This window comes from Oncorhynchus tshawytscha, linkage group LG07 (assembly GCF_018296145.1).
Source record: "Oncorhynchus tshawytscha isolate Ot180627B linkage group LG07, Otsh_v2.0, whole genome shotgun sequence".
In the NCBI taxonomy this organism is placed as follows: domain Eukaryota; kingdom Metazoa; phylum Chordata; class Actinopteri; order Salmoniformes; family Salmonidae; genus Oncorhynchus; species Oncorhynchus tshawytscha.
The window spans coordinates 61770527-61798474 of NC_056435.1; the positions used below are offsets into that span (position 1 = coordinate 61770527).

The 27948-nt window shown below is 42.0% G+C and overlaps 1 protein-coding gene across 3 annotated transcripts in view; it reads right to left on the minus strand.

The window, feature by feature from the left end:
- The window catches only part of LOC112246238 (copine-9-like), a 145467-nt gene that overhangs the window by 64588 nt on the left and 52931 nt on the right, over positions 1-27948 (minus strand). For 2 of the 3 annotated variants that reach the window (XM_042324781.1, XM_042324782.1), the window contains 3 exons: positions 21249-21288; positions 20942-20944; positions 12473-12549 (listed from right to left, as the gene is read on the minus strand). In XM_042324781.1, the coding sequence (XP_042180715.1) occupies positions 12473-12549; positions 20942-20944; positions 21249-21288 (120 nt within the window). Of the gene's footprint in view, positions 1-12472; positions 12550-20941; positions 21003-21248; positions 21289-27948 lie in introns of those variants that run through there. The other variant, XM_042324783.1, reaches the window with a different exon arrangement.

Genomic DNA, 27948 nt, shown 5'->3' on the forward strand with positions numbered 1-27948 from the left:
ACGCATCACCGGGGCAAACTACCTGCCCTCCAGGACACCTACACCACCCGATGCTACAGGAAGGCCATAAAGATCATCAAGGACATCAACCACCCGAGCCACTGCCTGTTCACCCCGCTGCCATCCAGAAGGCGAGGTCAGTACAGGTGCATCAAAGCTGGGACCGAGAGACTGAAAAACAGCTTCTATCTCAAGGCCATCAGACTGTTAAACAGCCACCACTAACATTGAGTGGCTACTGCCAACACACTGTCAATGACACTGACTCTACTCCAGCCACTTTAATCATGGGAATTGATGGGAAATGATGTAAATATATCACTAGCCACTTTAAACAATGCTACCTTATATAATGTTACTTACCCTACATTGTTCATCTCATATGCATACGTTGATACTGTACTCTATATCATCGACTGCATCCTTATGTAATACATGTATCACTAGCCACTTTAACTATGCCACTTGGTTTACATACTTATCTCATATGTATATACTGTACTCGATATCATCTACTGTATCTTGCCTATGCTGCTCTGTACCATCACTCATTCATATATCCTTATGTACATATTCTTTATCCCCTTACACTGTGTATGACAGTAGTTTTTTTTGGAATTGTTAGTTAGATTACTTGCTCGTTATTACTGCATTGTCGGAACTAGAAGCACAAGCATTTCGCTACACTCGCATTAACATCTGCTAACCATGTGTATGTGACAAATAAAATTTGATTTGATTTGATGATCAATGCCAGCACATTGTGATCTAGCCTGGTTTTCAAAGACACGGCAGGTTACTAGCTACACTAACTGTCTATGATTTATACAACATTTGATCTATTCAGGCCAGTCCTCCCTCTTCACATCCCAAGAGTGGGTAGTGCCTAGTGACAGGTAGTCTGAGGAAGTGTTGCCACGTCCATGACCCCTCACTCCTGTGGATAAGTTGTTGCCATGGCGACGTGTCATTGGTAATAATAGCCAGATCCGGAAAGGACCATCGAGACCAAGCTTCCTTCAGGTTTGTGCTTGGGATATACTGTTTATAGAAAGGCTATAATGTGAGCTCATCACAACTCACATGCATCACCTCACCTCTAGGAGTCTGTGTTACTGTTAAGGTATGGCTAGTCAAGATGAGTGTAGGACTTGATTTAGGGTGTATTAAGGTAGGGGATAGACGTTGGAATTATAAGCTGCTATTTGCTTTTATTGCGTAATTAATCACTGTGTGAGTTAGCTGCATGTCTATGTCAAGAACACATTTGTCAAAAACGTCAGCTATACATCACTCAAAGGTGTCACAATATAGGTCTCTTTTCACAAAAACTTAGAATAAAATAATGAGGTGCACACTACATAAACATCACATGAACATGACTGACAACTGAAGCAGTTTAGTCTGACAACTGAAGGACTTCCTTATATGGATGCTGTAGCCAGTATCTTTTTCAAACTACTGTCGGGCACTATCTTTGTCAACCTGCTGTGTAATGAATCAACAGTTACATACTTCTGCACTGTAGAACTTTCTGAACAATAACCTTCAATACGTCACCCACAGCACTGAGTAAGAGCGATAAAAGCATTCATTTCTTTGATCTTGATAACTCAGACACCGCTTCCCCAATCACCTGACTTTGACTAGAAAAGGGCTCCACTCAAAGTAGTCCCGGAATGTTGGAAATCAGATGAAACAACAACAAAAAAACTATTTGTGGTCTTTTGCAGGGACATAGGTATAACACAGGAGAGGAGCTCTTTGCAATTTTACCTGTGCCACAGGTCTACTCAGTTGCCTACTCTCCACAACAGAGAGATCGGTCATGGGCATGGCGGAAAGAGCAGGTGGGGAGCGAAGTGGAGGAATGGAAGGGATGGAGGAGGGAGAGAGGAGATAGCCCTGAAATAGGGTCTCTCATGGGGCCACTGCACAGGGAAGCGAATGTTCATTTTGATTACAAGGAGGGAGATGCTGGTGGTGTGACAAGCTTGGCCCCTGCTCTACACCCCCAGCCCCTCACCACACCACCCCCGTCCCTCGCCCGCCCACCACCCGCTGATGGGAATGACAGGGCGACAGGGCGAGTGACAGCAGGAGCAGCTCATTCAATTACCCGGCCTTCTGATGAAAAACATGTTCACCAGAGAGAGGGAGGGGGACTAGATGGGGGGAGTGGGGGGACAGGGAGAGAGACAGAAAGAGGAGAAAGAGGGAGGAATACAAAGAGGAGAGATAGAACAGGGAAGAGTGAAAGACAGAGAGGGGAGGGGGATAGAAAGAGGAAGAGTGAGACAGAGGGGAGGGAGATAGAAAGAGGAAGAGTGAGACAGAGAGGGAGGGAGATAGAAAGAGGAAGAGTGAGACAGAGAAGGGAGGGAGATAGAAAGAGGAAGAGTGAGACAGAGAAGGGAGGGAGATAGAAAGAGGAAGAGTGAGACAGAGAAGGGAGGGAGATAGAAAGAGGAAGAGTGAGACAGAGAAGGGAGGGAGATAGAAAGAGGAAGAGTGAGACAGAGAAGGGAGGGAGATAGAAAGAGGAAGAGTGAGACAGAGAGGGGAGGGAGATAGAAAGAGGAAGAGTGAGACAGAGAGGGGAGGGAGATAGAATGAGGAAGAGTGAGAGACAGAGGGGAGGGAGATAGAAAGAGGAAGAGTGAGAGAGAGATAGAAAGAGGAAGAGTGAGACAGAGAGGGGAGAGAGATCGAAAGAGGAAGAGTGAGAGACAGAGGGGTGAGAGAGATCATAAAGGGGAGAAGGGGAAGATCAATTACAGAACAGGAGGGAGAGAGAAAAATGGAAGACACGAAAGACAATCACCTAGAAAAGAGATTCAATAAAAAGTATTGTCTGTGCCTCCTCTGTGTTTTGTCCCTTAATTCACTCCAATTACCGGAAATAAACATCTCTCCTCTTTTCTCCCCCAACAGCAATCTGGTAAAGAGCAGCCCACCACTGTGAAACTCTCCCAGATACAATGGGGGCGATTATCATTGGCAACCTTGATAAATATGAGAAGAGAAGACTTTATAAAATAAAAAATACAAATACTGAGCTATATTGTATGCAAAAAATAAAGTGGGAAATGACATTATTTTATACTAACACATTTGCTCAGCGACAGATACTTGCCAAAGCTCCTGCCAAAATATAAAGCTACAGTAAAACAGCAGCATATGTCTGCGCTATCTGTGGAACGCTGCACACTGTAATCAAGAGCTTTCCACTTGGCAACATGTCTACTTTGTCTTTCTACTTGGCAACAGGTCTACTTTGTCTTGAGGTGGGTGAGATTGAGAGCCTGAGGGTACGAGAGGGAGAAATGCGATAAACGAGGCAAGTCACTTAGCATAAAAGGCTCAAAACTCCAACAGCATTTGTATTTTTTCAGTTTAGTCTTTTCTGGCTGACCTTTTTTAGTCCCTCTCTCTCTCTCTCTCTCTCTCTCTCTCTTTCCTCTGTTTCTCTGATTATACCTCACTCACCTCGTCTTTGAGACAGGCCCCCACTTGGGATGTGCTCATGTCAGAATATACACTTAAAGCCCTCATTCCACCGGAATGACTGAAATAAAAGACTCCCCCCATTTCTTATCTTCCCCCTCCTGAGCACTAGGAATCGTCAGGCGGGGAGTCTCCTAGCATCCCACCACCCACATAGCGGTTAGAGCATTGGGCCAGTAATTGAAAGGTCGCTGGTTCGAATACCCAAGCCGACAAGGTGAAAAATAATTTCTAAAAATTTTTTTTTTATCTCCTGGGTAAAATGTTCCATTCTTAGCTAATACTTGCTCTATTAAACTCAAGTCTGTCTAAATTCAAAATACTCTGTGTGTCCCTGTCTTTCCCTTGAATCCAACACAAACAGCGACGTGCTGCTCTAAAGCATCCTAGCAGGTATACAGTGGTACGCACTACAGCTTGTATCGTTTCCAGTAACATTTGAAGCACTACTTTTGCACCCCATTTGCATGATAAGCCACTTGTAGATGGAGTATTTGGAGCTGTAACTTCATCATCTACCTCAGCTGCATTATCCACCTTACAGACATTTTCATGGCATTATCATATCTAAAAAGCCATAGTGAATCTTTGAGTCAAGGGAAGAGAAGCACCATACATTGTCTGGCTTGGGAAGACAACATCAACAACACCAAATAGAGCAGGGGTACTCAAGTACTATTTGAAAAGGCCCGGTCACACAAATTTCCTAATGGATATTGTCATTTATCGGCGTAGTCACAAACCCCACCTCTCAACCCATGTGACCCTAAGCTGTTCATCCTGTTCACATCCCTCTTGTAGGCCGGGAGAACATTTAGCTGTTTAAAACTCATTTCCTGCAATTCTAGCCATTGTGCCATGGGCATAGAGAAAATGCTGCAGTTTTAATGCCTTTTTTAAAATTTAATATTACATGTTTAGATCATACCAAGGGTCATAACCTGACTGAGTTCCTAAATTATTTGTATTTGTTTTGTTGGGACCAACTACTGACCCCGTTCTGGGTCCGGACTGTGGTCCACCTGAGTTTGGCTGACAGAGAGTCTAGACAAAGTATCTCTACCCTGCCATCTTAGTCCCAGCCAGTCAGACAGTTAATAAATTATGCTGATATCCTGAGGGTGGATATGGGGCTATAAAAAGCTTATAGCCGATAAAATGCTCACAAAACTAACCCCAGGACCTCTCGTCACTGATGCCAGTACACAGGGAGCGTGCCTGGAAGAATTGGTTAGTTTCCACGTTTCTCAGCGTCTCCTCTTGGTATGAGGGTGACAAGGAGACTGTGGGTGGCATGCTAAAGGCGTTTCAAGCTAATTATCTATTTGGACAAAGATCAAACACCCCACAGTGGAAATTATGTTCAATGTTTATGCAGAGCCCGGGCCTCTGAAATGCTACAAAGTCTCCTTGCAGGGGGCACGAGAGGAAATAAAAGTGGAAAAAATATAGAATTGAAAAAATATAAAAGTTGAAGGGTTTTGTGTCCTGAGATTGTTGCTTGAGGGATTTAGTGTCCTGAGATTGTTGCTTGAGGGATTTGGTGTCCTGAGATTGTTGCTTGAGGGATTTAGTGTCCTGAGATTGTTGCTTGAGGGATTTGGTGTCCTGAGATTGTTGCTTGAGGGATTTAGTGTCCTGAGATTGTTGCTTGAGGAATTTAGTGTCCTGAGATTGTTGCTTGAGGGATTTAGTGTCCTGAGATTGTTGCTTGAGGGATTTAGTGTCCTGAGATTGTTTCTTCATGGATTTAGTGTCCTGAGATTGTTGCTTGAGGGATTTAGTGTCCTGAGATTGTTGCTTGAGGGATTTAGTGTCCTGAGATTGTTGCTTGGGGGATTTAGTGTCCTGAGATTGTTGCTTTAAGGGTTTAGACATCATTTAAAAAATATATTTGCTTCCTGGTTTCATTTTTCTTTCTTAACTTATGCATGTTCTACTAAATTCTAAATATTCAGTGTGTCTGTCTTTCCCTTGAATCCAATGGGCATTCTTTCAGCTGCATCATTTTCAACAAATTTAATCTAGAACACTGCCTGGTTTCTTCTTCCGAGAGAGAGACAACAACAAATTCATCGATGTACAGTACAGTGGTTACTGTGTCTGTTGTGGCCTGGTATGAGTGACAGCCTTGAGAGTTGGATTGAAAGAGGTAATATTAAACCAGTGAACACATATTTTTAGATATGGAGATACGCCTGGGAGAATGAGATTGAGGGCGGGAAGTGGGAGGACATAGAAGCAGCCCGATGTTTTTCATCTGAATCTTAATCTTATCAGGGCAAGAGGTGCTCGAGGAGCGGAACGTAATTACAGGGTAATTTTAGAGCGGTGTGTGTGTGCTGCAGGGATGAAGGAAGGGTTGGGGGGACAAGGACAAAGTAACATCCATCGAGTGTACCTGACAAATGAGAAATATGCCAATTATCACTGTATAATATTACATTTTTGAGATCTTTTACGCCACATCGTTATACCAAGTGCTTATAAGCGATGTTCATTTCATCTGTGTTTTTGTTAAGGTGAAGGGCAGACAACTGAGAGACACGCAGTTTAATATTCAATCCAGAAATCTTTAAGTCACAAGCGCGGTTAACTTGACCAGTGTTTTCGGCTAGGGGAGCTGGGGCGGAGAGCAGACACTTGGGATGCAATGGACCGTGTGGAAGGAATGAATATGGTTGGCAAATTAATCGGTGTCTTGTTCCTCTTAATTTAACTAGCTGCCCACAGCTCATACATCTCAATAAACAATGTTGGTAGGTTGTTCCTCTTTTAAATTGGCATTTGCTACGATTTAATTTATTTGGGGAACGTGAAAAAATCCTCTTGGCCATGGGATATTTCATTATATGGAGAATAATAAATAGTGGGAAGGGAGGCACGGTGCCATCCTGACCTGTGCATAGACTCCCATTAAAATAAATAACTGGGAAAATAAGTGTGTGTGTAAGTGAGACAGAGAGAGAGCGAGACAAGAGATGGAAGGGTTTGGTCTATAATTTGGTCTTCTAAAATGTCATTAAGTACTGTTATGGTATAAATATGTAATAATTGTGGCAAACAATACCTACCACCTCCCATATCTCTAAACTGCCAACGAACAGATAAGTAGTACAGTTTCCCTGCTATCTCAGCAGATGTATAGAAGGTTTGCATTTCAAGGTTTAAAAAGACAGTTCATATTCCTACTAAAAGCATACTTAACTAAATGGAGGAAGACATGAGAGGGAAAAAAACTGGATTGAATTTTTCAAGGGAGAGAAAGGCATCAAGCAGATGAGGAGGTAGACCTCTGCATAAAAAGGTCATCATGAGGTTCAAGTGTCAGGTCAAGAACTTTGAAAGTGCAGTCTCAAAAACCATCAAGTGCTATGATGAAACTGGCTCTCATAAGGAACGCCACAGGAAAGGAAGACCCAGAGTTACCTCTGCTGCAGAGGATAAGTTCATTAGAGTTACCAGCCTCAGATTGCAGCCCAAATAAATGCTTCACAGAGTTCCAATAACAGACACATCTCACCATCAACTGTTCAGGAGACTGTGAATCAGGCCTTTATGGTCCAATTGCTGCAAAGAAACCACTACTAAAGGACACCAATAATAAGAAGAGACTTGCTTGGTCTGAGAAACATGAGCAATGGACATTAGACCGGTGGAAATCTGTCCTTTGGTCTGATGAGTCCAAATGTGAGATTTTTGGTTCCAACCTCCATGTCTTTGTGAGACGCAGAGAAGGTGAACGGATGATCTCTGCATGTGTGGTTCCCACCGTGAAGCATGGAGGAGGAGGTGTGATGGTGCTTTGCTGGTGACATTGTCTTTGATTTATTTTTAATTCAAGGCACACTTAGCCAGCATGACTACCACAGCATTCTGCAGCGATACACCATCCCACCTGGTTTGCACTTAGTGGGACTATCATTTGTTTTTCAACAGGACAATGACCCAAAGCACACCTTCAGGCTATGCAAGGGCTATTTGACCAAGAAGGAGAGTGATTGAGTGCTGCTTCAGATGACCTGGCCTCCACAATCACCATATCTCAACCCAATTGAGATGGTTAGGGAAGAGTTTGACCGCAGTGTGAAGGAAAAGCAGCCAACAAGTGCTCAACATAAGTGGGAACTCCTTCAAGACTGTTGGATAAGCATTCCAGGTGAAGCTGGTTGAGAAAAAGCCAAGAATGTTCAAAGCTGTCATCAAGGCAAAGGGTGGTTGCTTTGAAGAATATAAAATATAAAGTATATTTTGATTTGTTTAACACTTTTTGGGTTACCTCATGATTCCATGTGTTCTTCCATAGTTTTGATGTCTTCACTATTAATCTACAATGTAGAAAATAGTAAAACTAAAGAAAAACTGTTGAATGAGTAGGTGTGTCCAAACTTTTGACTGGTGCTGTATAATTTGAAATCTTTGAAAATATTTGAGTAGTTGATTGAGCTTGACAAGCACAATGCAACCACTGGAATAGTCAGAAAACTTGTCAACCCTGCCTATCTGGCACCAGGAGCAGACTTGTGCTGATGCTGAACGATCTTTGAAAGATGTCAGGAACTATTTGAACCCAGGTCTGCCTGCCACACACAGCAAACAGCCCACAGGTTTTAAAGCAACACCAGCTCCAACTCATGTACTTTTCCACCCAAAGTCTCCCACACAGGAACAAAAGTCTCCTCTCCATGGCAACTCACCAGCGCAGTGTATGCACAGTACCAGCAGGGGGGGTGGAACAGACCTGGGTTCACATACAATTTGAAATAATATTCAAATACTTTAGCTAGGCTTGATTGAGTGTGAGCCACACCTACCTGGCACTCCAGGCAGGCTAAAGTAAGCACTCAAAGTATTTGAGAAATTTCAAGTAGTATTTGAACCCAGGTGTGGAGATAAATACAAACTCAGAGTATCAGCATATAGCCTACAGACAGACGTTGCAGAGACGCTGCCTGTCAGATCAAAACCCCCCAACCTGCCGCAATGCCAAAAAACTCACTGGATACTTCAAAAGCTCACATTTCATGCTTTGAAATGTAATTTGTTTTGTATTTTAGATTAGAATCAAAACTCACACAAACTGAAATGAGTTTATCAGAATCCTGTGGAAACAACAAAGAGTTGATGTTGAACGTGAGGAGGTAGGGCCATCATAAGCCATATACTTACAATAAGGGGCCACGGAGCAAGCGAGCAGAGAGAGAGAGACGTGGGGTCTGTTAACTGGTGGGTTGGTGAGTATTGGATTGATCAAAGCTCTGAGGCCATGCCAGTTTTCTGTACTGTACTGAGTGGAACGAAAGCTGGGTGGGAGTCCACAGAGGGACATTGAGCGTCACTCTGCATATGGCTCTTAAATATTTCATCAGATGGACTGCCAATAGAAGAGATGTACATCTGAAGCAAGACCTTTTATTGCTAATTAAGCACAACGTTAATAAAGGGTGTGTGTGTGTGTGTGTGTGTGTGTGTGTGTGAGAGAGAGAGAGCGAGAGAGAGAAAGAGAGTGGGTGTTTGGGGATATTTCTTCAAATTAACTTTAAATTAAGTTCAGATGCGATTGTGAAGGTTTTGATAATGGACTTTGGTGCCGTGGGGAAGCTAGCAAGACACTGGCATAAGCTTGTGTTTGACGGTCGTGGTTTTATGGAGCATGCAGCCTTGCCTTTTGTTGTCAGTTAATAGAATTCCCCAATGTTTTCCCAGATTCCCAATGGGAAGTAAATTACTATACAGCGGAAGGGCTTGAAAACTCCCTCTTCCCTGAGACTTTAAATAAAATCTGGGAGAGGAGGCGGCAACTTCAGACGGACTCCAGTGTACAGAGCAACCACAAACACAACCTTGATGCCTTCTTATAATATTCAAACCTATTTAAATGTCTAATGTGGAAGGCAGAGTGGGAAGATGTAGCGAGAGGTAAAGCCTTTCTTCTATATGGTGTCATTCAAAACCAGAATGGGTGGAAATAGATTAAGGATGGAAAAAAATGTATTCAATTTCCAGCCATCTGTTTTTATGTAGGTCAGAGGCAGCTATCTGCTAAATAATGAAAATGGACACTGGAAGATGGTTTTCTTGTGTGTGTGTGTGTGTGTATGTGTGTGTTTACTATCCTTGTGAGGATGTGAAACAAGGAAAATTCAGACAAGTGGGGACATTTCGCCAGTCCTCACAAGGAAAAAAGCTATTTTAGGCTTTGGGGTTAGGTTTAGGGTTAGAACTAGGGTTATGGGTTAGGTTTAGGGTTAGGGGCTAAGGTTAAGGTTAAGGTTAGGGGCTAAGGTTAAGGTTAGGGGTTAAGGTTAAGGTTAGGGGTTAAGGTTAGGTTAAGGGTTTGGGAAAATATGATTTTGAATGGGAATTAATTGTTTGGTCCTCACAGTAAAACAAACGTGTGTGTGTGTGTGTGTGTGTACAAGGCAGAGTAGGGAGGTGTAGCGAGAGGGAAGCCTCTCTTTAATAGGGTGTCATGTCATTTCCAGCCGTCTGCTCTTATGTAGGTCAGAGGCCTGTTAAATAATTTAAATAGACACTGGAAGATGGTGTGTGTGTGTATGTTTACTATCCTTGTGGAGACCAGAAGTCCTCACAAGGATAGTAAAACAAGGACAATTCTGACAAGTGGGGACATTTCGCCGGTCCCCACAAGGAAAAAGGCTATTTTAGGCTTAGGGGTTAGGTTTAGGGTTATGGTTCGAATGAGGGTTAGAATTAGGATTAGGGGTTAGTGGTTAGGTTTAGTAGCTAGGGTTAGGGGTTTGAGTTTAAGGTTAGGGAAAATAGGATTACAGGCTACAGCTATAAACATGTTTCAAATGTTCTGCCTGCGGCAATGGAACCCTGACCTGTTCACCGGATGTGCTACCTTGTCCCAGACCAGCAGGTGCGGTAGAGATACTCTGAATGATCGGCTATGAAAAGCCAACTGACATTTACTCCTGAGGTGCTGACTTGCTGCACCCTCTACAACCACTGTGATTATTATTATCTGACGCTGCTGGTCATCTAAGACCATTTGAACATCTTGGCCATGTTCTGTTATAATCTCCACCCGGCACAGCCAGAAGAGGACTGGCCACCAGTCCAGTCTAGGTTTCTTCCTAGGTTCCGGCCTTTCTAGGGAGTTTTTCCTTGCCACCGTGCTTCTACACCTGCATTACTTGCTGTTTGGGGTTTTAGGCTGGGTTTCTGTACAGCATTTTGTGACAGCAGCTGATGTAAGAAGGGCTTTATAAATACATTTGATTGATTGATTGATACCCCAAGAGACTTGCAGCTGTAATTGCAGCAAAAGGTGACTCTACAAAGTATTGACTTTGGGAGGGTGAGTATTTATGCACGCTCAAGTTTTCATTTTTTGGTCTTATTTCTTGTTTGTTTCACAATAAAAAAATATTTTGCGTCTTCAAAGTGGTAGGCATGTTGTGTAAATCAAATGATACAAACTCCCCAAAAATCCATTTAAATTCCAGTTTGTAAGGCAACAAAATAGGAAAAATGCCAAGGGGGGTGAATACTTTCGCAAACCACTGTATATGGCAGTGGTGGTGGGCTTTTGAATGCCACTGGGCACTTTTTGTCCCTTTACCTGAGATCTGAAAGCAGATCATCTCTGATGTCATTTTAGAGAACAGAATGTAGAAGATGAAACAGTTCATCCCCATTGAAATTTTGGTGATCGAAACAGATGGAGAAATTATGCTCTCTCAGTTGCCATAGAAACATGCCCATCAAGTCACACAACACTCACACAAAGCACTCTTTCAGTCAGCACAATGCAGTCAAAAGGCACCATGCAGTCAAAATGTACATTTACGTAGTTTAGCAGAAGCTCTAATCCAGAGCGACATCAACAGATTTTTCACATGGTTGCCTCGAGGATTCAAAGCAGCGACCTCTCGGTTACTGGCCCAACGCTCTTAACTGCTAGGCTACCTGCCTATGTACTATTTCCCACTAAACATGGAGACATGCAGCACTATAATCCAAGAGCAGCGAAGCCTTATTGACAAGTATCCTGCATTGGGAAATTCCCCACCAGGCTCACATGAAGATAAATGACATGGCCAAGATAGACGAGCCAAGTGGGACAGACATTGATAGGATAGGAATATGATTTATCTAGGTCTGATAATGAACTACATGGTTCACAACACTGTTAGGAGAGTTTCCCTTCTCTCAGAGTGTGTGCTTTATGGCATTGTTGTGTTGTCTGTTACTCACACCAACCAAGAGAAACAGAGAGAGAGGAAGAGAGGAAGAGAGAGAGCGAAAGTGAGAGCAGGAGAGAGAGCACGAGTGAGAGAGAGAGAGAGAAAGAGAGAGCGAAAGTGAGAGCGGGAGAGAGCGCGCGAGCGAGAGAGAGAGAGAAGGACAAAGTTCTCAGTGTATTGGTTATCAACTTTAATTGAAAAGGGCCCAATTCCATGCTGAGTCATCCACAGCGCCAGTGTCGTGTCACTGACCTGGGTTCAAACACCATTGTAAATCATTTGAAATACCCCCGCTATGCCTGTTGCAAGGAACCAATAAAAAAGTGCCACAGTGCAAACCCATCCCAACTGACACTCCCGACAGTCTTAAGAAAGCGCTCAAAGCATTTGAAAGATTTAAATTAGTATTTGAACCCAGGTCTGGCTGTTCGGCTTTCACAAGGGATGCCTAACTATGTCTATAGCATGTGTTACTGCCTCACGCTCTCGTAGAATACAATCCTTCTCAGTCCAAGTTTGACGCTAGATTAATCTCTAGTTACATGCCTGCCGTACAGTGGGAGCCTCTGGGCTTAGACACACCAATAATTGTGTTCTTGTTCTTCCCAATCTAAGAGGCAATGAGAACATTGTGAGATTGTGGAGGCCTGTCAAATGCAGAGACGTACAGTGACAGATCGTGTTGTGATGCATGCTTGCACACAGCAGATACACAGTAGATACTTGATAGAAGTCATTGGTAGACTTACGACAGGGTTCTCTCCAGCCGACTGCCTGTGGACCCAATGATCTCCCCCAGAGTGCAGAACATCTGGCCCAGGAAGTCCTGTAACGGGAGAACAACTAGCTCATATTACCCATGAAGGACCAGTTTTTAAACACCTAGCTCATATTACCCATGGAGTACCAGATTTAAAACGTAGCTCATATTATCCACAGAGTACCAGATTTAAAACGTAGCTCATATTACCCATGGAGTACCAGATTTAAAAAGTAGCTCATATTACCCATGGAGTACCAGATTTAACGCCTAGCTCATAATACCCATGGAGTACCAGATTTAACACCTAGCTCATAATACCCATGGAGTACCAGATTTAACACCTAGCTCATAATACCCATGGAGTACCAGATTTAACTCCTAGCTCATAATACCCATGGAGTACCAGATTTAACACCTAGCTCATATTACCCATGGAGTACCAGATTTAACACCTAGCTCATAATACCCATGGAGTACCAGATTTAACCAGCTCATAATACCCATGGAGTACCAGATTTAACACCTAGCTCATATTACCCATGGAGTACCAGATTTAACACCTAGCTCATAATACCCATGGAGTACCAGGTTTAACACCTAGCTCATAATACCCATGGAGTACCAGATTTAACTCCTAGCTCATAATACCCATGGAGTACCAGATTTAACACCTAGCTCATATTACCCATGGAGTACCAGATTTAAAAACATATTACCAGAGTACCAGATTTAAAACGTAGCTCATATTACCCATGGAGTACCAGATTTAAAAAGTAGCTCATATTACCCATGGAGTACCAGATTTAACGCCTAGCTCATAATACCCATGGAGTACCAGATTTAACACCTAGCTCATAATACCCATGGAGTACCAGATTTAACACCTAGCTCATAATACCCATGGAGTACCAGATTTAACACCTAGCTCATAATACCCATGGAGTACCAGATTTAACACCTAGCTCATATTACCCATGGAGTACCAGATTTAACACCTAGCTCATAATACCCATGGAGTACCAGATTTAACACCTAGCTCATAATACCCATAGAGTACCAGATTTAACACCTAGCTCATAATACCCATGGAGTACCAGATTTAACTCCTAGCTCATAATACCCATGGAGTACCAGATTTAACACCTAGCTCATATTACCCATGGAGTACCAGATTTAACACCTAGCTCATAATACCCATGGAGTACCAGGTTTAACACCTAGCTCATAATACCCATGGAGTACCAGATTTAACTCCTAGCTCATAATACCCATGGAGTACCAGATTTAACACCTAGCTCATATTACCCATGGAGTACCAGATTTAACTCCTAGCTCATAATACCCATGGAGTACCAGATTTAACACCTAGCTCATATTACCCATGGAGTACCAGATTTAACACCTAGCTCATAATACCCATGGAGTACCAGATTTAACACCTAGCTCATATTATCCATGGAGTACCAGATTTAACACCTAGCTCATAATACCCATGGAGTACCAGATTTAACACCTAGCTCATAATACCCATGGAGTACCTGCAAGGGTGTTTAACTGGCGGCAGAGAAGTCAGACGCAGGAGAGAAATAACTGTGTTTCCAACGGCGCAGTTTATTTACAAAAAAACCCACAGGAAAACATAATAATAAAAATCAATGGGCAACACAACCCGATTTTCACCAGTACAGACGTACACAAACACTTACAATAAACAATCATCGACAAGGACATGAGGGGAAACAGAGGGATAAATACACAACATGTAATTGATGGGATTGGAACCAGGTGTGATGGAAGACAAGACAAAACCAATGGAAAATGAATCAGCGATGGCTAGAAGGTCGGTGACGTCGACCGCCGAACACCGCCCGAATAAGGAGGGACCAACTTCGGCGGAAGTCGTGCAAACCGGGGCCTTCTTGCGGTGACGATCTGGCTGCCAACTTTCACGGTCAACTATCTGGCGCAGCACAGCGCGCTGAAGGTGGACATGGGCGGCGTCCCATGTTTCCTCCGCGCGCCGGAACCAGTCGTCCACTGCAGGAGCTTCAAACTGACTCTGATGCCAAAGAGCCAGAACCGGCTCATACCCCAATACACACTGGAAAGGAGAGAGGTTAGTGGAGGAGTGGCGTAGCGAGTTCTGGGCCATCTCTGCCCAGGGCCCGAACGCTGCCCACTCCCCTGCCCGGTCCTGGCAATAGGACCTCAGACACCTACCCATATCCTGGTTAACTCTCTCCACCTGCCCGTTACTCTCGGGGTGAAAACCTGAGGTAAGGCTGACCGAGACCCCCAGACATTCCATGAACGCTCTCCAGACCCTCGACGTGAACTGGGGATCACAATCAGACACTATATCCTCTGGCACCCTGTAGTGCCGGAAGACGTGAGTTAACAAGGCCTCCGCAGTCTGTAGAGCCGTAGAGAGACCGGGCAAAGGGAGGAGACAACAGGACTTAGAGAAACGATCCACAACGACCAGGATCGTGGTGTTACTGTGATGGAGGTAGATCGGTCAGGAAATCGATTGACAGGCGTGACCATGGCCGTTGTGGAATGGGTAAGAGTTGTAACTTACCTCTGGGCAGGTGCCTAGGAGCCTTACACTGGATGCACACCAAGCAGGAAGAAACATAAACCCTCACATCCTTAGCCAAAGTGGGCCCCCAGTACCTCCCACTAAGACAGCGCACCGACCGATCCCAAGATTGCGGTGGTCAGTCCAGATGAGAAAAGGGTGTCTAGCCCCCTCAAGCCAATGTCTAATAAAAATCAGATTTAGTACCAGATTTAACTCCTAGCTCATATTATCTATGGAGTACCAGATTTAACTCCTAGCTCATATTATCCATGGAGTACCAGATTTAACTCCTAGCTCATATTATCCATGGAGTACCAGATTTAACTCCTAGCTCATAATACCCATGGAGTACCAGATTTAACTCCTAGCTCATATTATCCATGGAGTACCAGATTTAACACCTAGCTCATATTACCCATGGAGTACCAGATTTAACTCCTAGCTCATATTACCCATGGAGTACCAGATTTAACTCCTAGCTCATATTATCCATGGAGTACCAGATTTAACTCCTAGCTCATAATACCCATGGAGTACCAGATTTAACTCCTAGCTCATATTATCCATGGAGTACCAGATTTAACACCTAGCTCATATTACCCATGGAGTACCAGATTTAACTCCTAGCTCATATTATCCATGGAGTACCAGATTTAACTCCTAGCTCATATTATCCATGGAGTACCAGATTTAACTCCTAGCTCATATTATCCATGGAGTACCAGATTTACACAACATGGGGAAACATTTTCCTCTGGCAAAGACACCTGCGCTGAGAGCTAATGCACTGTAAATGTAGTTATAATCTACATCGCAGCTTATCTTTTAACTTTTCTTTAGGAACTTTAATTTAACCTGAGATATAGTTAAGGCACGATATTCACACGCCAAAAGTAATGCAACCGCCATGTGCAGTATATGTGATCTCTGGTCCTATTGTTACATTATTACAGATATATAGTGCCTTCAGAAAGTATTCACACCCCTTGACTTTTTCCTCATTTTGTTGTGTTACAGGCTGAATTTACAATTGATAAATTTTGGTCACTGGCCTACACGCAATACTTAGCGGTTAAGAGCGTTGGGCCAGTAGCCAAAAGGTTGCAGGTTTGAATTCCCGAGCTGACTAGGTGAACAATCTGCCGAGGTGCCTTTGAGCAAGGCACTTAACCCTAATAGTAAATATAATGTATTGCTACAATTTTAGAAAAAATAATCTGAAAGGTCATGAGTCAATAAGTATTCAACCCCTTTGTTATGACAAGCCTAAATAAATTTAGGAGTAAAAATGTGCTTAACAAGTTCACATAATAAGTTGCATGGACTCACTCTGTGTGCAATAATAGTGTTAAACATGATTTTTGAATGACTACCTCATCTCTGTACCCCACACATACAATTATCTGTAAGGTCCCTCAGTTGAGCAGAGAATTTCAAACAGATTCAACCAAAGACCGGGGAGGTTTTCCAATGCCTCGCAAAGGGGGGCACCAATTCGTAGATGGGCAAAAAATAATTTTAAAAATACACTGAATATCCCTTTAAGCATGGTGAAGTTATTAATTACACTTTGGATTGTGTATCAATACACCCAGTCACTACAAAGACACAGACCTCCTTAACTCCAGTTGCTGGAGAGGAAGGAAACCACTCCGGTATTTCACCATGAGGCCAATGGTGACTTTAAAACAGTTACAGAATTTAATTTCTGTGATAGAAAACTGAGGATGGATCAACAACATTGCAGTTACTCCATAATACTAAGCTAATTGACAGAGTGAAAATATGAAAATCCAACGCAACACATCACAGAGTAGCACTCATCATATTTTCAAGCATGGTGGTGGCTTCATCATGTTATGGGTATGCTGGTCATCGGCATGGACTAGCGAGTTTTTTATGGAATGGAATAGATGGAATAAATGGAATAGAGGTAAGCACAGGCAATATCCAGCAGGAACACCTAGTTCAGTCTGCTTTCCAACAGACACTGGGAGACAAATTCACCTTTCAGCAGGACAAAAACACAAGTACAAATATACACTGGAGTTGCTTACCAAGACGGCATTGAACGTTCCTGAATGGCATAGTTACACTTTTGACTTAAATCGGCATAACAATCTATGGCAAGACTAGAAAACGGCTGTCTAACAATGATCAACAACTAACTTGACAGAGCTTGAAGAATTCTTTAATTCTTTAATAATGTGAAAATAATGTACAATACAGGTGTGCAAAGCTCTTAGAGACGGACCCAGAAGAAAATCACAGCTTTAAACTGCTGCTAAAGGTGATTCTAACATGTATTGACTCAGGGAATTGAATACATATCTAATCAACAAAAAAAAATTGACAAATGTTAGCATTTTCTTACACTTTGACATAAAATGACATTTCAATCACACTTTGTAACACAACAAAATATGGAGAATATAAAGGGGTGTGAATACTTTCTGAAGGCACTGTAATTCCAATGCAAGAACCCAAATGACACCCCCGGGTATAGCTATATATCGTTATGTTACATCAAAGAAATAGATACATTATGTTTTGATTTTCGTGGTAGTCTATTTGTTCCCCTGGTTGTGAATGGAACTGTATGTATTGGAAAGTGTATTTTGCCATATCACAACTGTCACGCCCTGACCTTAGAGAGCCTTTTTATGTCTCTATTTGGTTTGGTCAGGGTGTGATTTGGGTGGGCATTCTATGTTCTGTTTTCTATGTTTTTTGTATTTCAATGTTTTGGCCAGGTATGGTTCTCAATCAGGGACAGTTGTCTATCATTGTCTCTGATTGGGAATCATACTTAGGCAGTATGATTTGTGGGAAGTTGTCTTGGTTAGGGGCACTATAGCCCTTGTAAGCTTCACGGTCGTTTTGTTGGCGACATTTTACAAATAAAAGAAAATGTACGCTCACTACGCTGCACCTTGGTCTCATTCCGACGACGCCCGTTTCAACAACATGTTGCTGAACTCAAGAGCAGCATGATTTTCCATGAATGAAGCGAGTCTATAGGCCTATTCATATGGCAAGACAGCATGGCTGCATCTCACTGTAGTAGGCTGCATCTCACTGTAGTAGGCTGCATCTCACTGTAGTAGGCTGCATCTCACTGTAGTAGGCTGCATCTCACTGTAGTAGGCTGCATCTCACTGTAGTAGGCTGCATCTCACTGTAGTAGGCTGCATCTCACTGTAGTAGGCTGCATCTCACTGTAGTAGGCTGCATCTCACTGTAGTAGGCTGCATCTCACTGTAGTAGGCTGCATCTCACTGTAGTAGGCTAGGCTGTATCCCACTGTAGTAGGCTGTATCTCACTGTAGTAGGCTGTATCTCACTGTAGTAGGCTGTATCTCACTGTAGTAGGCTGCATCTCACTGTAGTAGGCTGTATCTCACTGTAGTAGGCTGTATCTCACTGTAGTAGGCTGTATCTCACTGTAGTAGGCTGTATCTCACTGTAGTAGGCTGTAGTAGGCTCTCACTGTAGTAGGCTGTATCTCACTGTAGTAGGCTGTATCTCACTGTAGTAGGCTGTATCTCACTGTAGTAGGCTGTATCTCACTGTAGTAGGCTGCATCTCACTGTAGTAGGCTGTATCTCACTGTAGTAGGCTGTATCTCACTGTAGTAGGCTGTATCTCACTGTAGTAGGCTGTATCTCACTGTAGTAGGCTGCATCTCACTGTAGTAGGCTGCATCTCACTGTAGTAGGCTGTATCTCACTGTAGTAGGCTGCATCTCACTGTAGTAGGCTGCATCTCACTGTAGTAGGCTGTATCTCACTGTAGTAGGCTGCATCTCACTGTAGTAGGCTGCATCTCACTGTAGTAGGCTGCATCTCACTGTAGTAGGCTGCATCTCACTGTAGTAGGCTGTATCTCACTGTAGTAGGCTGCATCTCACTGTAGTAGGCTGTATCTCACTGTAGTAGGCTGTATCTCACTGTAGTAGGCTGTATCTCACTGTAGTAGGCTGTATCTCACTGTAGTAGGCTGCATCTCACTGTAGTAGGCTGTATCTCACTGTAGTAGGCTGTATCTCAGGCTGTAGTAGGCTGTATCTCACTGTAGTAGGCTGTATCTCACTGTAGTAGGCTGTATCTCACTGTAGTAGGCTGTATCTCACTGTAGTAGGCTGCATCTCACTGTAGTAGGCTGTATCTCACTGTAGTAGGCTGTATCTCACTGTAGTAGGCTGTATCTCACTGTAGTAGGCTGTATCTCACTGTAGTAGGCTGCATCTCACTGTAGTAGGCTGCATCTCACTGTAGTAGGCTGTATCTCACTGTAGTAGGCTGTATCTCACTGTAGTAGGCTGTATCTCACTGTAGTAGGCTGTATCTCACTGTAGTAGGCTGCATCTCACTGTAGTAGGCTGTATCTCACTGTAGTAGGCTGTATCTCACTGTAGTAGGCTGCATCTCACTGTAGTAGGCTGTATCTCACTGTAGTAGGCTGTATCTCACTGTAGTAGGCTGTATCTCACTGTAGTAGGCTGTATCTCACTGTAGTAGGCTGTATCTCACTGTAGTAGGCTGTAGGCTTTTGGATCTTCATTCACCTTTTGTTTATTGCATTTGTTTACTGTTAATGTAACTAGCCTAAGTATAGATTGTGTCATGACTTTATTAAACTTTAGGTTTTGTTTACTTTGTATCGCTGTTTTGTTCTGTTTGCATTCAATAGTTCACATTCGCAGTTGTGTCGGTATTCTTAGCCAAACTGCTACTCAGTGTTTTTGTTTGCATGCATGAATAACTAGGCTACTACTTTCAGCATTAAGTTGGCATTATTTTGGTGAGACAGCTGTGTGTACGTCTGCATTCACACAGGCTGTTTGTAATAGGTGAATTGCCCTATCTACTATATATTTACCAAAACGGCTAGCAAAGAACATTACAAATCATGTTAAACACTATTAGCACACAGAGTCCATGCAACTTATTGTGACTTGTTAAGCACATTTCTACTCCTGACCTTATTTAGGTTTGTCATAACAAAGGGGTTAAATACTTATTGACTCAAACCATTTTAGCTTAGAATTTTTTATTATTTTGGAAACATTTCTAAAAAATATAATTCCACTTTGACATTATGGGCTATTGTGTGTAGGTCAGTGACAAAAATAATCTACATGTAATCAATTTTAAATTCAAGCTGTAACACAACAAAATGTGGAATAAGTCAAGAATATTTTGAAGGCTCTGCATATTGAATTCTGCTTAGATCACGCTATCCCAAAATAAACATAATAGTTCCAATTCAAGAAGTGACAGGTTGGCAAAATATCTCTGCTGTGCTCTACCAGCTCCACGGACAGCACTCTACAACCTAAAGCAAGATCTCTGCTGTGCTCTACCAGCTCCACGGACAGCACTCTACAACCTAAAGCAAGATCTCTGCTGTGCTCTACCAGCTCCACGGACAGCACTCTACAACCTAAAGCAAGATCTCTGCTGTGCTCTACCAGCTCCACAGACAGCACTCTACAACCTAAAGCAAGATCTCTGCTGTGCTCTACCAGCTCCACGGACAGCACTCTACAACCTAAAGCAAGATCTCTGCTGTGCTCTACCAGCTCCATGGACAGCACTCTACAACCTAAAGCAAGATCTCTGCTGTGCTCTACCAGCTCCATGGACAGCACTCTACAACCTAAAGCAAGATCTCTGCTGTGCTCTACCAGCTCCAAGGACAGCACTCTACAAACTAAAGCAAGATCTTCATAAAAACCAACCAGCTAGATTGTTTCTTACCTTTTCAGAAGATCCACATTTATGTGTCCTTAAAAGGCTATAACTAATTACAAAAACGCTATTCCTTGTGATTCGTCAAACCGTGTTTATAGTAATGTTGTTGACTAACCTTCTACTCATCCACAATGGTTTGCAATAGAGAGAGAAAAACAGATCTGTTAGTTGGAAATCTGCAGAGACAAAAAAAAAAACAGCATTCTATTTTTGTATAAAAATAATTCAAATTCATTATTCCGACATTCCCTCCTTGAAGAAGAATATCACTTAGTATTCAAATCAAAGACGAACCAAATGTAACAGCTTTAATAGGGAAGTATTTTCCCTTGACAGTTCATTAAGTAAACATAACTAAATGACATGAAAATATGCAAGATATTCAGGTTATATTAATAGCATGATATCACCAGTGTACTCACATGTTTTGAAATGTTTGAACTTCTGGTGTCCACATTGTACCTGTCAGAAAAAGGAACAATACATCAGCACCTGGTGATGGGTTGAATCTACAAAAAACAATCCAAGTTACTTTAAAAAGGGGAAAGCTGCAGTTTCTACAGCAATGTTTTGACTTAAATGAATAATATGTAGGCTTTTATTCTTGAAGAATATAACTTAGAAATGCCTCATGAGCTTAGTTCAACTGTTGTACCCCATCAGAACAAGAAATAATAAAATAAGGTTGTTTTACTCTAATGTTTGTAATAAAAGTAGATGTATACAAACACTCTATTGCCTCAAAACAATTATTTTGATATCATGGATGGTCAGTCCATGCATCCATATCTCTGTCTATGAATTTGAGAGTGATTGTCACGTTCGCTGGAATAATTATCGAACCAAGTGGCAGCGCGATATGGTTTCGACATCTAATTTATTAGAAATGCACAAAACAACAAAGAAAGAATGAAACAAACAACGAACCGTAACAAAGAGGTGTAACATACACTAACTCAAAAAATATCCCATAAAACACAGGTGGAAAAAATGCTACTTAATAAATATGATCCCCAATTAGAGACAAAGATAGCCAGCTGCCTCTAATTGGGAATCATACCAAACACCAACATAGAAAAACTCAACTAGAACCCCACATAGAAAATAATAACTGGAAAAAAAAACAGTCACGCCCTGACCTACTCTACCATAGAAAATATAAGGGCTCTCCATGGTCAGGACGTGACAGTGATTGCATTTCTCCAGACCCATTTTTACCAAAATAGTTGTGGGGAAAATGCTTTGTTATTGTTCCAACTGCTGATTGCCCCTTTAAAGCTCTTGCCTATCTGAACAAGTGTTGTTTCTGTGGTTTTAAAAAAAGATCCTATTCTGGATTTCTATTTCGTACATTTGATATTGAACTCTGCATTGTTGAGGAAGAGCTTGTATGTCAGCATTTAGCTGGATGGTTCACACCTTTTGTATTCTGTACATGTGACAAATAACATTTGATTTGAGATCTTTTGATATGTTCCTTAGGGATGCCAGGATACGGTATATTAGCACGGTGATAAACTACCCTGAAACAAAGACTACATTCACTGTTTCTCTGAATCTGTCTGTTCTCTCTCTGTTCTCTCCCTTCTTTCAAAGTCATAAGGATTTGGCATCACTGTCACTCATCCTTCAACACGAGTTACTTTCAGTCGCATCAGGAATTATGGTTTGTCTAAGTGACACTGACACCAACTCCTTGTGACTCTGAGACTGTCCTTATATGGACACCGTAATAGTAGCCTAAATTGTTTTTCATTTAATTTAAATAAAAAACAAACAGCATTCTATTTTTGTATAAAAATAATTCAAATTCATTATTCCGACATTCCCTCCTTGAAGAAGAATATCACTTAGTATTCAAATCAAAGACGAACCAAATGTAACAGCTTTAATAGGGAAGTATTTTCCCTTGACAGTTCATTAAGTAAACATTAAGTAAACACCCTTGCTTTTCATGAACTAACCCTCACACACGTCTTTTCTTACTAGCATTGACTTTGCTGATAGCTACTTTAATGGGAAACAATATATTGACTTTGACCGTGTGGTTGTCTCACCTATTGTAGCTATCTTAAAATGAACGAACTAACTGTAAGTAATTTTAGATAAGAGTGTCTGCAAATGACAAAAATCGAAATGTAAAAATTTAACACAAATGGCATTCACCTGGTTTTTAATAGAAAACAACGTGCTATCAGTTGTTAGGTTGACACTAAAATTATCTTCACGCCAATAGCTACTTGTTACAGTACATCTGGAATTAACCCAAAACTATTTATCAAGCATTGATAAAGTAATAACTAGTTACCATATATAATATGCACCTTTATACCTTTGTGCCCCTCTCCCCACAGGTGTGATTACTACCTCTGAGGGTTTAGAGCTTGAGGTAGTTACCTCTGCAGGCTAAAGTTAAATCTAGACTTGGTTTCCTCTATTGGAATCGCTCCTCTTTCACCCCAGCTGCCAAACTAACCCTGATTCAGATGACCATCTTACCCATGCTAGATTATGGAGACTCAATTAATAGATCGGCAGGTTAGGGTGCTCTCGAGCGGCTAGATGTTCTTTACCATTCGGCCATCAGATTTGCCACCAATGCTCCCTATAGGACACATCACTGCACTCTATACTCCTCTGTAAACTGGTCATCTCTCTATACCCGTCACACTGGTTAATGCTTATTTACAAAACCCTCTTAGGCCTCACTCCCCCCTATCGGAGATATCTACTGCAGCCCTCATCCTCCACATACACCCGTTCTGCCAGTCACATTCTGTTAAAGGTCCCCAAAGCACACACATCCCTGGGTGGCTCGTCTTTTCAGTTCACTGCAGCTAGCAACTGCAACGAGTTGCAACAAACACTCAAACTAGACAGTTTTATCGCAATCTCTTCATTCAAAGACTCAATCATGGACACTCTTACTGACAGTTGTGGCTGCTTTGCGTGATGTATTATCGTCTCTACCTTCTTGCCCTTTGTGCTGTTGTCTGTGCCCAATAATGTTTGTACCATGTTTTGTGCCGCTACCATGTTGTGCTGCTACCATGTTGTGAGGCTACCAGGTTGTGCTGCTGCCATATTGTGTTGCTACCATGTTGTGCTGCTGCCATATCGTGTCGCTACCATGTTGTGCTGCTGCCATATTGTGTTGCTACCATGTTGTGCTGCTACCATGTTGTCGTCATGTTGTGTTGCTACCATGCTGTGATTTCATGTGTTGCTGCCATGCTGTGTTGTCAGCTTAGGCCTCTTTTTATGTAGTGTTGTGGTGTCTCTCTTGTCGCGTTGTGTGTTTTGTCCTATTTTTGTATTTTATTTTGTATTTTTAATCCCAGCCCTCGTCCCCATAGGAGGCCTTTTGTATTTTTGGTAGGCTGTCATTGTAAATAAGAATTTGTTCTTAACTGACCTGCCTAGTTAAATAAAGGTTAAATAAAAGGTCAAATCAAAATAAATCCAAAATTAAATAAAGTAAACACCTGGTAAAATCATGACTGTAAGTTAAACCATAAACATACATGAATGTACTTCCTCATATAGTACAGGCAGCCTAAACTTAACTGTAATCAAATCCTGACTTTACAGCTGTGCATGAAGATGAAACAATAGATTACCCACACAGGACAGGTAAACATCATGTTTAATAAATAAATAAGCATCGTGTATGTAGATACGAAGGAAGAGTCAAGAATGACAAAGACAAATGGATGTGGATCCGAATGGTAATGAATTCCAAAATAGGATCGACTGTATGAATTGAAGACCCTATCACCCCCTCCCACCCAGCAGGGGGGAAAACGTGGCACTTCTACCTCGTCATCCTCACGGTGCTCTCTTAAGTGCCAACATAACGAGTTCCTATAAAAAGCTTGTGTGACAAAGGAAATCCACTTGCTGCTAAACTGATTTACACAAATTACTGCACATTACACAAGAATATAATGCATTTTTCTTCTCCGTCTGGAATCTCTCTCTCCCTTTGCACCCACTCGTTTCTGTCAGTGTTTTTGAAGTCAAACAGTGGAGGACGATGCACTGCCTCGTGCTAAAGAGAAACAGCAACCTTGCCATCATCTGGGTCCTTTGAATAGATTATGAAGGAGATTTTCAATAGGGCCGAGGGGTCAAATGCTTGACTTGACCGTAATTAACAAGATGAGCTCCTCCAGGACTCCACGGTAGAGTCAAAAGGAAATACTATAGACATTTTAAAGATAGTTAAGTTGGATAGTTGACAGGCATTTGGATAGCTGACTTTATTGAAGATGTACACAGTGTTGGTAAGTAGCCCGTTACCTGCACATTCCAAGACATACATCTGTATTGAATTTGTTTCCCAGGAGAAATATAGTGGCAAGAAAAAGTATGTGGACCCTTTTTAAATTACCTGGATTTCTGCATAAATTTTACTCTGATCTTTGTCTAAGTCACAATAATAGATAAATACAGTGTGTTTAAACTAATAACACATAAATTATTGTATTTTTCTTGTCTATATTGAATACATCATTTAAACATTCACAGTGTAGGTTGGAAAAAGTATGTGAACCCCTAGGCTAATGACTTCACTAAAAGCTCATTGGAGTCAATGAGGTTAAGAATAATCCTAGAGTGTCAGCTAAATACTTACAGAACTCTCTGGAAGATGCTAACATCTCTGTTGACCAGTCTACAATACGTAAAACACTAAACAAGAATGGTCCCATCTTCCCCCTGTGTTTCAATAAATACCTTGGTTACCTCATCCCAGTCTCCTCGTCTGAGTCTACTCTTGGGTTCACCTGTTCCGTGCCATGTGACTCTGCTTTGCTGCCACAGGGCCTGGACAGCTTGCTGTCATCGATGGAAAATTGAATTCATCAAGACATTTTGCAGGAGAATGTAAGGCTATCTGTCCGCCAATTGAAGCTCAACAGAAGTTAGGTGATGCAACAGGACAACAACCCAAAAGACAGAAGTAAATCAACAACAGAATGCCTTGAACAGAAGAAAATACACCTTCTGGAGTCGTCCAGTCAGAGTCCTGACCTCAACCCGATTGAGATGCTGTGGCATGACCTCAAGAGAACAGTTCACACCAGACATCCCAAGAATATTTTGGAACTGAAATATTTTTGTAAAGAGGAATGGTACAAAATTCCTCCTGACCGTTGTGCAGGTCTGATCTACAACTACAGAAACCATTTGGTTGAGGTTATTGCTGCCAAAGGAGGGTCAATCTGTTATGAAATCCAAGGGTTCACATACTTTTCCAACCTGCACTATGAATGTTTACACGGTGTGTTCAACAGATATGAAAAATTATAATTGTTTGTGTGTTATTAGTTTAAGCAGACTGTCTATTGTTGTGATGAAGATCAGATAAAATGTTGACCAATTACCTGCAGAAATCCAGGAAATTCTAAAGGGTTCACATACTTTTTCTTCCCACTGTAGCTGCTGTGTAGAACCTGAGTGACTGACAAGGCCCTTGGATGGGATTCAGGTACAGAGAGCCAATTGTAGTGCTAGTACTGTATTGCGAAGCCATATGGACCCGCTAGATCCAGGGAGGATATCAGAACTTCGCTACACATGCAATAACATCTGCCAAACATGTGTATGTGACAAATAACATTTGATTGTGATTTGATATAGGTAGTGTAAGATGGTGAGAAAGATTGAGCTGTCAAAATGAGTCTGTCGAAACGTCATTGTCAAATGCAAACTGAGAAAGATGTATTAAGGCTACTATGAATGCCTTCACTCTTTAAATAATATCAGGGTTATTCTGCTGTCCCTGTAGGAGAAACCTTTTGGTTCTAGGTAGTTTTAAGAGTCTGGCTTGGCCCTACGAGAATGTAAGATATCTTCTAAAAGTAATTTATCACACTTTATGAACCTTCCGTTTATAACATCTTCAAAGATAAATGTTCAAGTTCTTCTTACATAATGTTTGTATTTTGAATACAAAATATCACAAAGGTATTTGAAACTATTCTATTCTCCAACTCTCAACTTTTCTTCTCTTTTCTTTCAACTTATCCTCTGTTATTATTTCCCCTCACCTTTACAGCTCTGTGATGGACAGGTGTGGGTTCTGCATGGCCAGGAGAGAGGCCGCAGTACTAGGGCACCATGACAGAACTGACAACAGTGTGACAGACAGACAACCTAGCTCACTGCTCCAGCATCTGGAAAACTCTGATTTGGAAATCTAGGACAAAACTAAGAAATGCAATAAACACTTAGGAAACAGCTTTAAAAAAGCTGCTCAGTTGTTGAAGCTTCACATGCAGACCAGTTCATTTGTAAATGAGGATCGAACATAGGAACAGGCCCTCATTTCTACCAATTCATCACAAATGGTGTCTTTTCAGAAGAAGCTGTGCCTTCAGTTCTTTCATTAACAGCCTCTCTTAATTTTGGCATAAATCTGCTTCCATATGTTGTCACCGTGTTTCAGAGCAGCAGAGGAAAAGAAGAGTTTTTAGTGATAAAACTGAAAACTAGGGGCCAATGTGTATTGTGATGAAAAGTAGAGAGGCTCACCTGAAGACTGAGAAAGCTATAACAACCACATTATCAGAATCTAGCGAATTGGCAGAGAGCAGAACTCCCCGCTCTCAAACACTAAGCCTCCAGAAGTCTCTCTAAACTACAGAACCTTTCTTACTTCTATTAGCCTACCTACTCTCCCTCTACAACGAGTCTTCCATCTCAGTTTTTCCTCGATCCCTCACTTTCAATCGGAATTCCCCCTCACTCACTCAGTACAAATCCCATCTCTGGCGGTGTAAAATTGAGTGCTGAGCCAGGCCTGGGTGGTATCAAATGAAATTACAGCACAGTAGGATAAGCCTGGAAGCTCTGAGCGAAATTAGATTTAGCAGTGCGAGGAGTGATAAACCCGCCCCAAATATCGGATAGCCTCATTTACATGGCAGGCGACAGAGGACCTCAGGGCAGCTCTTTGTAATCGAGACAAAGGACCGGCATTAAACACATTGTGATATCCTGGAAGGTGGGGCGTGAATTAACACAAATTACCACGTTGATACAAATCGAATCCGAATGAGAAGGAAACATTGTAGAATTTCCAAAAACCTTAATTACAGTCAAGGATCAATGCACAGG